Source organism: Terrapene carolina, unplaced genomic scaffold, assembly GCF_002925995.2.
Source record: "Terrapene carolina triunguis isolate 2854851 unplaced genomic scaffold, T_m_triunguis-2.0 Scaffold66, whole genome shotgun sequence".
Taxonomy (NCBI): Eukaryota; Metazoa; Chordata; order Testudines; family Emydidae; genus Terrapene; species Terrapene triunguis.
Window position 1 is genome coordinate 48094334 of NW_020664417.1, and position 12643 is coordinate 48106976.

Sequence of the window (12643 nt, forward strand, 5' to 3'; positions counted from 1 at the left end):
GTATTACTCTAAGGCTACATCTACTCTACAAGCTAGGGGTATGATGCCCAGCTCCTCTACAGATACTCACTCACTAGCTCAAGGAGAGCTAGCTTGAGTATAATTAGCAGTGCAGCTGCAGTAGCACAGACAGCAGCAGCACAGCTTAGCATATACCCACAGGATCCAGGGATAGTGTATTCAGTACAGCTAAGTCATACCGGTGCCCCTGCCACCACAGCTATACTACTTATATTCTTGCTAGCTCTTATACACACTCACACTAGGTTGATATGTGAGCTGGGACTCACAGCCCTAGGTCATACTAGCAACGTAGTCCAAGATGACAAACACTCCTGTTTTCCTTACAGACATCAATCATCTGCTTGGGCAATTAACAGGACAGCTACACCTACATAGTACTGTACCAGGTAAAGGGGGATTTTTTTTTGTTTTTTTGTTTTTGAAAGCTACACTACCCCACCACATAGATTGATAGGACAACTAGTTGTCCTAGGCCAGGAAAACTGATAACATCCCTTTGAATGGCATACTGTACTCTCTACAAATAAGCATTCAATACAAAGCACTTCATGTTGTGCAGGAGAGCTGGATGCTTTCACACAGCATCATCAGAACTTCTCCAGAAACTGTAAAATAATGGCTCAAAGACTTTACAGACAAGTCCAACCTTTATTTAAAACTACATTTTAAAATTACTAAACAAATCACAATGAATAAAAAAGATTAAGACAGAAAAAGAACAGTGCAGTAGAGGATTCAGTTACAGCTGTTTAAACTGCCCTGGGCAGAAGTTAGCATATCTATCCTAAAGGCAGTAGTGTGTCAAATTAATTTACATTTTTATACAGATTCAAATTCAGTGAAGTTTGTGCCAATTTTCTATATGCAATGGTATATGTGGAGAGGGGCTAAGAAGGAGTTTCTGGATTTTTTTTTCATGCACTTTGAGCTCCAGCAGTTTCTGCAAAATAAAAATTTTACTCATTAATGTCCAGGAACAATTACTGAATCTCAGATACACATCTTAACAGGTATAAGTTTAAAAGTACTGTATTGCTGAGAACATCTTGACAAAACAAGTCCCTCCTCATTGTTGGTTTATACACAGTTTGCACATTGTGTTAGTTGAATAGGTGCAACCCATCGTGTGGGCACTCTGATTTCAGATAAAAAGCACCCTAATGCAGTTACCAACTTAAGCAAAATTGAAAGAGGGTACTCAACCCACACTAAGTGTCCACAGACGCGAGCTCCATCAATTTAACTAGATTGGTTTAGAAACCAATCAATTAAGTGCAACTTGTGTGGAGACCAGCCCTTAGTGCCATTAAATGTGAATCTAATATTTAGGAGGAAAATTACCATGTCTTGTTCCAATACCAAGCTTTTATAACTGTTGAAATACCAGTCACTGTTTCAGGCAGTGACTGTTGCCATTGTACTAGCACCCTTGAATCAATATCCTTAGTTTGTTTACGTCAGATTAAAGGTTTTAGTACCGGATTTAAGACAAATTTTAATTTCTATTTTTTCCCTTAAAAGTTAGTTTTAAAAGTCTCTTTAAATTCAGGGCAGAATTAAAAGAATGAATTTGTATGTCAGTTAGCCTAACAGTCTATTGTAGTGTAATTTTTTACACTTCAAAATATTTCATATTACATTCCAATTTCTATCAGAAAGTAAACCAGAAAATATCAGTTTATAAGTAATTAAGACCCATAATCAGCAAGGTATACCCAGGCTTTTAAAATACCACTTTTGTTTTTGTGACTTGCATCTTCATATCTAGAACAAAAGAGATAGGGTTCAACCTCCTTTCCTTGCTCTTTAAGTATTCCTCTCTTAGGCATCTGAATTACAGGTCTAAAAATGCCATCAAGAGATTTCTGGTTACATCAGACTTGGAGGTGACTTTTTTTTTTTTAAATCTACTACACTTGGGTTTTTTCCCTGTCATCCATCACCTGTTCTTTCCCCTATTCAAAGTGTAACTAAAGTTTAGCACCTGCATCTCACCTCACTGCAGCAGTCAATGCAGATTTTAAGACTTTATGCACAGATCTGACCCAGTCACCTATGAATTAAGGAGTTTTGAATCACATAACAAAAGTGTATTTAACACTATTAGGCTACTCCTGGGGGAATTCTGCATCACTATGCAGGTGCAGAATTCATGTCCTCCACAGATTTCTTTGCTTCCCCACAGAAAAGTGATTTCTGATAGGAGAGGAAAGGAAAGCCACAAGAGCAGTTACACGGCATTCCCCAGCACAGCAGGTTGGTTCGGGTACCTGGAGCAGCCAAGAGAGATGTAAATCAACACCGGGGGAGTGTGAAGGGGTGGGCAGTTGTGTGTGTGTGTGTGTGTGTGTGTGTGTGTGTGTGTGTGTGTGTGTGTGTGTGTGTGTGTGTGTGTGTGTCAGAGACACACCCTGTCCCTCTCGCTCACTATTGCAGCATGCTTGGCATGGAGGAGAAGGGCTTCGGGGTGTGTCTGAGGAGGCAGGTGTGTCTTTGTGAATTCCCCAGGAGCATAAAACAGGTGTAAAAGTTTTAAGGCTCCTTTATATGGCCAGAGTGGTGTAAAGGACAGCATGGCCTTATAAATATTTAAAGATTAGAACTGGTCTAAATGTTTGGACTGAAAAAATTTCTTATCAAAATGTACTCCATGAACTATTTGCTACTGAACTTTCTGGAGATGGTCAGTAGCCAATATAAATTGTGAGTCTGACTCCCCAGCCCTAACTGGCTCTTCAGTTGCCTCTGATGTAACACTGAGCATATGGCTGCATATATTTGTTGACTAATAACTAGAAAGAAAGGGTCAAACCTAGCTACATTACTATTAGGCAATGTTTTGGGGGATTTCCTCAAATGCTCCTCACTCCCATTCTCCAAACATTGTATTGTAGTTTAAATAAATTACCAAAATAATTGAAACCAGCATGATTATATTGAAGTATTTTGATAAATAAAATATGTAGAATTTTTAATTTTTTGGTGCAGAATTCTCCCAGGAGTAGCTGATGTATAACTTACAATATCAGATCCTTCCTTACCATTAACTTCAATTAGAAAAAGGATTGCTTCTTTAGTCACAGTCAAGAATATCTTGACGGGTAAAAATTACTGGAAGCAGCAGCAGAAAAAAGAACATTTATGTCAATACAAATTTTCCAGTATGTCATAATGAAAACTGATACACTGACAATCGGAAGATTGAGTTTTCTTGCTTTACTCAGCAATAATCCTGAAGGTTTTAGACCCTAATAAAGCTTAACTCTCCCAAGAGGAGATTCATGAGTTAGGAATTTAAAGAATCTCTCACCAGGTTCTTTCAGTGTTTGAGAGTCTCCAGCTAATTCTTCACCTTGCGTTCCATCACCATCTAGTATTGCATCAGACAAAGTGTTAGTCTGGGCCTCCGCCACCATTTTCTTCATTAGATCTGCCTTGGGAGTGGATAAAACAAATTAGTTTCCAGAGTCATATTATTTCTTCCCTCCCCACATCCCCCCCCAATTTAAAAAACAAGACTCATTTCTGTGATGGCCACTTCTAAGTACAGAAAACCTCCAAGCAAAATACCTCTGAATATATTGTGAGTTTAAGGGGCAAGTCTTCAACTTTCACAAAGTCATCTTCATCGGACTTTTGACTTATGTTTCCGGACCCAGCTTCCTGTTGATGACAGAATTTATGACATTTTAAGAAGAAAATACAGAGGTGCATGATTCTGTTCTAAATACAGATATCTGATAACTCTCTTAAAATATAACTAAAAATAAAATAAAAGAAGTGCCTGTATGCTCAATTTAACCTACGAACTGAATGAGTCTGGAAAGAAGGCTTAACTTTGAAATGACAAATTTTATATTCAAGACAGACAATATGGAAACTCAAGCTATACGTACATATTCATTCACTAACACAGGTGACTCTGTATCAGGGCTGCCAGCCATGGAGCTTTCTGGGCTTCCTGTCAAGGATTTGGTTTCTATGCACATTGTTTCGGTTATCTGAATTTCATTTACTAGTAATGAAGGGCTTGGCTCTTCTGTTGCTGACACCTCGGTAACAGTAACAGACTCAGGTGCACTGACTGTTAGAAGTTGCTTATTCTCCAGCATATTGAGATAATGAGGCAAAATAGCAGGCACATCTTGTTCATCTAAAAACACAAAGCATTTTAAACCAGACATGGATTTTGACAAAGTAAATGGCTTCTTAATATTTTGTTTAAAAAAACCAAAACCTTCAAATGAACAACCAAAGCAAGTTTCCAGCAGACATTAGTCAATTTGTCTTTGACATGAACGGAACAGAAATTAATTCTGCTGAAATATTTGAGAGGGCAACAGCCTTGTAAACTCTCATTGCAAACTAAAATGAACCTAATTAAAAGCCAATATATCAAGTTACAGATACCACATATTAAATATCTTCCTGAAGTTTATAGGCTAACCTTAAAGTCAAGCGTCATTTTGTAAATACAGAGATCAATCGTGGTAAAAAACTTGACAAATCTGCCTAGTTTATAGATCAGGTTCATAGTAAGCAGTTCAATATGTCAGGCTCCCCCCACCCCAAAAAGAAAAAAAAAAGTTATTTCAAAGCATGTATAAAAGGGATACTATAAAGCCATAGTTTACAAGAAACTCATTTATTCCAGTAGGTCATTTTAAAATGTTGTCTGTGTATAAACAGTGACATCAAAATCAGAAATATTTTAAGTTTAGAAATTAGCGCAATTATTTACTGGTAAATTGCTAAAGTGCAAAAATACACTCATTTTACGTTGTTTGGTACTAAAACAGAGTAATCTTTAGCAGTGTTTTGGAAAGTTAATCAATCTGCAGTTGTTAAACCACAGATTTGTTAAGCTTGTTAATTTAAAATTCTGATGTTTAAATTAGCTTTTTAAATTATCCACAAACTTTATATCAAAACAAAATGTAAAATACAATCTTTTGAAGGCAAGGTTAGTATTTTTTATGATGAATCAGCATATTGTGATTAAGTTAGTTTTCTTCCCTACACGGAAGATATTGAGAGAGACTTGTGACACTATTCCCGGTAGTGGGTACAACTTTAGAACAGACTGGTGCATGTAGAAAGGATCTGACATGAATGTTGAAGTTAAAGCACAATTATTATTATGACTGATGGGAACCTTAAAGGGCAAATGTACAATGTGAGGTGCACATAACTGTCTGCCTTTTTTTTTTTTTAGTCTGTGTATGCTCTTCTTATATAAAAATGTTAAACAGTACAATGTGCAGGATTTCTTAATGTTTTGCATGCCTGCTGAAGCACTACAGAATTCACAGAGATACAGAGCTGTCAATCTATGAGAGGAGCATGTGTCAGTGCAGAAAACACAGACTACTGCTAATTGTCTGTAATAGAAAATAAATCTTAGGTGAGATAAGACGCAACCATCGTGACATTCGGTAGACTGGCCATCTTTTGCCAATAAGTAGCCAAGAACAGAAGGGCAATTTATTTTTGAAATAGTTATAAGAGGGTTGACACATTTTCCCATCACTTCTCCAGTAGATATGGATTTGATTTAGTCCCCATCTAATATAAGATTTCTCACACAGGAATGATCACAAATATTTTTAAAGCCTTATATTATTGACAATGAAGGATGAAAATGGCAGGGAGTGAGAAGTAGACACAGCAGCAATTATCTGTTGATTATGAAATTCAAGCTTTACGTTCCAGTTTACTAAAGCATTATCCTCATCAGCTATTATTCAATAGCATGGGTTTTTTTTTCTTGATACAAGAATATTCAATTAAATTTGTGTGTGAACCAGAATATCGAAACAGTCCATAAAGTTATGCCATGGACAAATGTCAAAATGCAACCCTATCATATACACTCAATTATACTGAGGTTTCTCTTAAAATGCTTGTTTTTTCTCGTTTAATACAATTGGATCTCAGCACATGCAAGATAAGTAAAACAATCCAATTAAAAAAAAAAAGGAATACATTCTTACAAGTTTAGTCAACTTCTTCCTTCTTGTAGAAGGCAAATTTACATGAAAGTGATAGTATGATTTTTTATTTTTGTTATGTACATAATTTAAAGTTTTACTCAGATCTTACCTTTAGTACTAAGAGATTTCTGCTTAGTTGATAAAATCTCATATTCATTTGGTTTATCAGATTCATCTGTTGGAATCTATATGGGAAAAATCATGTTTACACAAGATAACTTCTATTAGGGAGAGTTTAGTAGCTTACAGTATAACCACCAACATCTTGTCTATATTAGTTTAAATACTCAGCAAGTTCTACTGTTTACTTGTTAGTTGCTCTTCCATAGATTAAAAGATCTCACTGTTAAGATGAACTCATCATAAACCTATACATCAAACTGAAAATCTCCTCTATCAGCATTTATATCATTCAGTACTTTTAGGCAGTTATACTTGCCTACCTCTTAGGCATTTTAGCAAAATGAACATGTTTTAAAAAGATCTTCATAGGTCAGTCCTTCCAACCCTTCACTCATTGGCAAATTAAGGAACAAGTCTCTAGAACCAAATCATTAGAAACTCTTGAAGGAGTATGAACAATGAAGTGGTTCAACAGCTAATAAAATACTGAAATTTTATTTTGAAATCTGCTACCATACTAGAAGGCTGGAGAGTAGACAGTAGTTGTACCTATCTTTAAAAAAAAGCTCTAGAAGCGATCCTTGAAATTACAGCCTACTAAATTTACTTCAGTACCGTTAAACTGTATTGAAAAAATTTAGAATAGAATTATAAGCAAGTATTGGTACATGGGATGATGGAATGGCTTCTGCAAAGGCAAACTAAGTTTTAGTTATCTACTACAATTTTAGAGGGTCTATCAACAAGAACGAAGAAAGAACCATCACCTGACAATGTATCTAGACTTTCAAGAAGTCTTTGATAACTGTCTTAATATGTCTATGTCCTTGCCATAAATGCTACCACAGAAAAGATGGAAACAGTTGCCGTTTTCTTTTAGAAAATTGAGTAGCAAGGATATGACCAAACTTCTTTTACTGTAAGCTATCATATTACAACGAGAATAGGTTTTTCTGTCAAATCCTGTAGTACAAACTGAAGTTACATTCATGTCCATATCTACAAACAGTTATCGTGCATTTTGAAAGGGGGCAAGAGTGGTTTTTTTTTAAATGCAGATTTCAAGAGTAAAATCTGGTTTCAAAAACAGAATGAAAAGAGATCACCATGGGGAGTGATGTTATAAAAATACAAGTGTTGGAACAGCAGCTTTTATAGAGGATATTTAATACCTAGAGATTGTAACTGGGATATGTAGGGACAGTTCACATGTCCTATGAAAGGAAACCACTCTCATACCAAAGCTGCTTTTTAAAATGCCAGTGTGAGAGCAAGGTTTTAAACTGATGCACAAAATCAGACTGTACCTGAAGACTACCCTAGCCAAGTATCTGTTATAAAGAAATCATGAACTTTAACCCAGCAAAATTCAAACTGGAAATTTAAAAAGATATATATATTTTAACAGTGAAGGATGTGGTACATTTTCTCTCACTTGGTGTCTTGAAATCCAGACTGGATATCTCTACAATATATTCTTTAATTCAACCAAAAGTTGTTGGGCCAGATGCCAGGAATCACTGTGTAAATTTTGATGGCCTGTATTATGGAGGTCAGACTAGATGACTGTATCGGTTCTACTTCTGATCTTCAAAATCTATGAAGATAAGTGATGGGACTAGATGAATATGAAATTTTAAATGCTCACAATGTATGAGACCTGCAAACTTCTCTGAAAAATCATCCTATTCAAAGTCAACTCTTTTCTCAAATTTTCTCTTTCCAATTTGGTGGTGGGGGAGAAAGGCTTTATCAAGTCATTACTTGTTTCTAACAAAGTAACAACAGTTGGACATCACAAATGGCTACTGAGCAAGTAGGCGTTCTAATAAACTGAACTAACATTATTCACTGAAGGTGGGAAACGAACAGCAGAAATATTAAAGCTGGAAACCGTGAATTTAAATAAAGCGTGAGATGCACCCAAACTGAGTGGGGTCACAATGCAACTCATGTTTGGCACGACCACCTCTCTGTCTCCACTTATGTTGGGGCGAATCCACCGAACCCAAGTATCGGTACAACCGCACAGGCCAGGTCACAACACCTGAAGTGGGGAACCTGGCCCTGTCCTATGGGACAGGAACCACTGCTGGGGGGAGGGGGGGAGAGGTGAGTGCAGTGTGCGCTCTCTCTCTCTAAACCCTTCCTTCTCTCCTCCCTCCTCCCCACAGGCTGCCTACCCTCTCCCAGTCATGGATATATTGTGGTTTTTATGCACACTTGCTGTAAAATGTATTGAATATTGGCACGCCAAATTCTAGTCTTAATTGTAAAGCCAGAAGATACAACCGATCATCTAGTCTGACCTCCCGCATATAACACAGGCCATAATTAATTCCTGTTTGAACAAGAGCATATATCTTTTTGAAAAACATCCAATATTGATTTAAAAGTTTCCAGAATGGAGAATCCACCACAACCCTTGATAAGATGTTCTAATGGTTAGTTATCCTCACTATTAAAAAATTACATCTTATTTCCAGTCTGAATTTGTCCATCTTCAACTGCTAACCATTGGATCTTGTTATACCTTGGTCTCCTATATTGAAGAGCCCTCTTATCAAATTTCTGTTCCCCACACAGGTACTTATAGACTGTGATCAAGTCACCCCTTGGCCTTATCTTCATTAAATTAAACAGACTGAGCTCCTTGAGTCTATCACTAAAAGGCATGTTTTCCAATTCATTTATCACTGTCACAGCTCATCTCTGAATCATCTTTAATTTATCAACTACCTTACTGAACTGTGCACAGCAGAACTGGACACAGTATTCCAGTGAGGTTGCACTAATGCCCAATATAGAAGTGATATAGCCTCCCTACTCGTACTCAAGATTGCCTGAGTTACATATCCAAGGATTGCATTAGCCCCTGTTGACCACAGGGTCACACTGGGTGCTCATGTTCAGCTGATTAACCTGGGAAGCAGTGATTCTGAAAAAGACCTGGGAGTCATGGTGGAAAGAGTCGCCCATTCTTTAAGTATGGCCTACATTCTTTGCTCCCAAATGCATGACTTTATATTTTGGACATATTAAAACACATTGCTTGCTTGCTTACCAAGTAATCCATCAGTGATCTTCCCTCTTCCTTTATTTAGCACTCCCCCAATCTTTGTCCCATCTGCAAACTCTATCAGTAATGATTTTTGTTTCCTTCCAGGTCATTGATAAAAACATTAAATAGCATAGGATCAAGAACTGATCATGCAAATATCCTTACCAACAAGAACTCAAGAAGAATGTACGACAGGAAAAAGGGTATCCATGTATAATATTTCTTTAAAGCAACCCTAGTAAGTAACAGAAGAAAGGACTGGCAGTTCAAGAATACAATGCATAGATAGCTAACCTAGTTGGTACTCAAAAAAATATTTTAATGAAGGGAAGTTAAGGTTTGTAGAACTCTGATAGTACCTGTCTTTGTTCATTTTCAGCTGTAGTTTCATTGCTGGCTTGCAGTGAAGTCTGGACATCCACAGGTCCTTCTTCAAACTCTTCTATTTCTTCATCTTCATTCTCATCTTCCCCACTTCCATAATTAGTTAGAGCTTGTGTTTCCGCTTTAGACAAACCTGAAGTCAGTCAATGCAAGAATTTCAAAATAGCTTAGTCACTGATATAAGTTATACTGGTTCTTCATTAAAACTCTTGTCCTCAGTATTTCAAAAAAATAAAATTCAGACTTTGTTTAACTAAGTTCTCTTCATATTCTGGAATAGGAGATAAGGCAACATTAGATACCTAGAACCTCAATATAAACATGATAAATTATACTGTCTGTGAGAATGGTTATGACCTATAATTCTCTTGTGAGACCTTTTCCTGGAATGAAAATACTCTACAGAAACCTGACTGGAAGTACCACCAAACACCACTGCTGTGCTGTAATGTAACTAAGTACTTTTATTTAATGTAAGTCTACTTGAAGAGTGCAACCATGATGGAAGCAGAGATATTCAAGGGTGGAACAAGGGGACATAATTAGGAATAATGCAATGAGAAGAGAAAACATTTAGGTGGAATACCCAGGAAAAATGTACGGATAGCAATTAGAGCTGAACTACAGAATCAGAATAATAAAAGGAGAATGAAAGCCATTAGGGCTTGAAAAGATTCATATGACGAGAGACTGAAAAGACTGGAATTATCTGCCTTAGAAAGGAGAAGAAAAAGAGGGAAATGATAAATATATATAAAACAACAAATGGTACAGAGAAAGTAGATTATAAACTTTCCGTTTCCCTGGATCTCAACATACGAACATTCACTGAAATTTAAAGGAAATATTTTCTTCAAACGATGCATTAATAGAGTGTAGGAGGATATCACAGAAACTAAGAGCATGGCAAGATTCAAAAAGTGATTGGACATGTATGTGGATAACAAAAATAGTTCTTAATGGTAAGAAAAAAATCAGAAGGGATGTAAACCACGTGCTTCTATGTTTAAGACAATCTAACTAGGAGGGATCATGACAAGGCCTTCACTGGAGATGAGGAAGGGGATTTATCCCACATCTGCCTAATTTGGAGTTTTTTGACCCGTCCTCTGAAGCTGGCTGGCCACTGAGACACAGGTTACTAGACTATATGGCCCATGGATTTGATGGGATGGGAATTCCTATAAGACAAATCCATGGAATAAATCTAAGTAGTGGAAGGTCCACTGCTTTTGGCATTTAAACCTAGACTGGACAAAATACTAGAAAATGTAGTACTGGAAACAATCGTGCACAGAGAAGAGAAACTATATGAGTTAATAGAAAACTGAGATAAGACCTATTAACCTTATGCATCTATAGCATACACAAAGAGCATATAATTAAAAATTATGTCATAAAATTAGTTCCATGAAGTTACAGTAAAAAACTGAGTAACAACCTACCAAAACAATAAAAAAACCCACTTACTTATAGACACCGGACAACCTTCACTCTCCTCATCTTCCTCCTGATCAGAAGCATCAGATCTCATACTTTGAGGAACTTCACCATCATTGTATAGTTCTGATTCTTGTGTGTCTTTAACTGTTTCAGTCTCATCCTTGTCCTAGTCATAAGTAAAATTAAACCTCTATTGAATAGATTTTTCCCTTATTCTGGACAAGAAGATTATTGTAATAGTTTTTACTCATCGTAACAATTAAGTGCATTGCCTCTGCTATACTAAACATTTAGAAGCATCAGGAGAAAAAGCACCCAATGGAACAGATTAAGTACCTCCTTCAACAATACAAACATTCTGAGAGAGATTATGAGAAGGACCCACAGCTCCAATTGCCCTCCATTCTTTCTACTAATTTTAAGAATTCACAGAAAGTTCTGAAGGAGTGAGGAAGTGGGAGTACAGTTTGAATCTCCAAAAGCAATACACTGACAGGACACCTCACTGGTCTTTTTCTCCTTACAGAATAGTCTCCTTTAGATCTTCATGCTTGGGAAATTAATATAACCATCAATAACCAATGAGGATGACAGAATGTCATTGAACAAGGACTGAAAACTGCTCAAAATAAAATGTCACTACAAGACACCAGGTCAAGAGAGACCCACGTATGTAACTATGGCTTGGATGTGGCTCCCAAGCACAATTGTGTGAAGGAAATATATGATAATGACTTGAAAACGTATTACCTGAGTAGTGTTGAATCAACCTTTTTACTACGGGGAAGCTTTAGGGACACTACCTCCCCAAATGCCACTCACTGCGTACCTTGCAGCTACAGGACCAGCTCTAGTGATAGCTAGGAACACTCCAAATTGCTTTTGGTCCCTTCCTTGCTATAGCTGATCAGCAGCTCCCACACTGATGCCTACTGCATCACAGGGGAAGGATGAGAAAGTAGTTCTGGTTGCTCCATTGCTTGTTTTCCATCTGGTCTATGGAAACCAAGGAGAGCAGGACTACTGCCTAGAGACCATATGCCAACTGGGAATAGCCAGTGTGCAGCATGATAAAGCTACTCTGCCTTCCCTACCCCAGGGGCTGAGCAGAGAGGCTCAGGAGCTAGTTATATCAGGCTCTAGATTTTTTGGAGGACCTCCGCTGCTGGGAGAATTCCCAGCAGGTGGTTTTCACTCTCTTTGCTCCATCTGAATAGTGCAAAGGGAGCAGCACAAACAGGGCCCCTAAAGTACTGATTGTGGCCACCTAATTATTTAGAAATATGTTCAGCTCTCTGGCTGATACCACTGCCATATTTTTTTCTTTGATAGCCCCTCCCATACAACAATAAGACTGTATGTAAAAATCAAATCCACTTTGAAAGCCACAGAAATATCATGAAAGGCCGGAAGAATCTGATCCTAGACTAATGTATAAAGGCAACTTCATATAGGTTGTCTTTGGATCTGAGTCTCTCACCCACAGGGTCCTCCCTGCTCAGAACAATAATACCCTTGTTTTTCCTCATAGAAACAACATTCACAATTGCTTAGAGAAGAGTCCTCAGGAGTGTGCCTTTTCTTTCTTAAAGACAGAAAAAGAACTGGGAAAAAG

At 37.3% G+C, this 12643-nt stretch overlaps 1 protein-coding gene across 12 annotated transcripts in view; it reads right to left on the reverse strand.

The window, feature by feature from the left end:
- Nucleotides 1–652: 652 nt before the first annotated feature.
- PCM1 (pericentriolar material 1) overlaps nucleotides 653–12643 on the reverse strand; it is an 82214-nt gene continuing 70223 nt past the window's right edge. For 8 of the 12 annotated variants that reach the window (XM_024193423.3, XM_024193481.3, XM_024193466.3 and 5 more), the window contains 7 exons: nucleotides 11056–11194; nucleotides 9561–9718; nucleotides 6127–6202; nucleotides 3921–4177; nucleotides 3595–3690; nucleotides 3335–3458; nucleotides 653–964 (listed from right to left, as the gene is read on the reverse strand). In XM_024193423.3, the coding sequence (XP_024049191.1) occupies nucleotides 939–964; nucleotides 3335–3458; nucleotides 3595–3690; nucleotides 3921–4177; nucleotides 6127–6202; nucleotides 9561–9718; nucleotides 11056–11194 (876 nt within the window). In that variant the 3' untranslated portion in view covers nucleotides 653–938. The remainder of the gene's footprint in view (nucleotides 965–3334; nucleotides 3459–3594; nucleotides 3691–3920; nucleotides 4178–6126; nucleotides 6203–9560; nucleotides 9719–11055; nucleotides 11195–12643) is intronic. The other 4 variants (XM_024193490.3, XM_024193476.3, XM_024193501.3 and 1 more) reach the window with 1 other exon arrangement.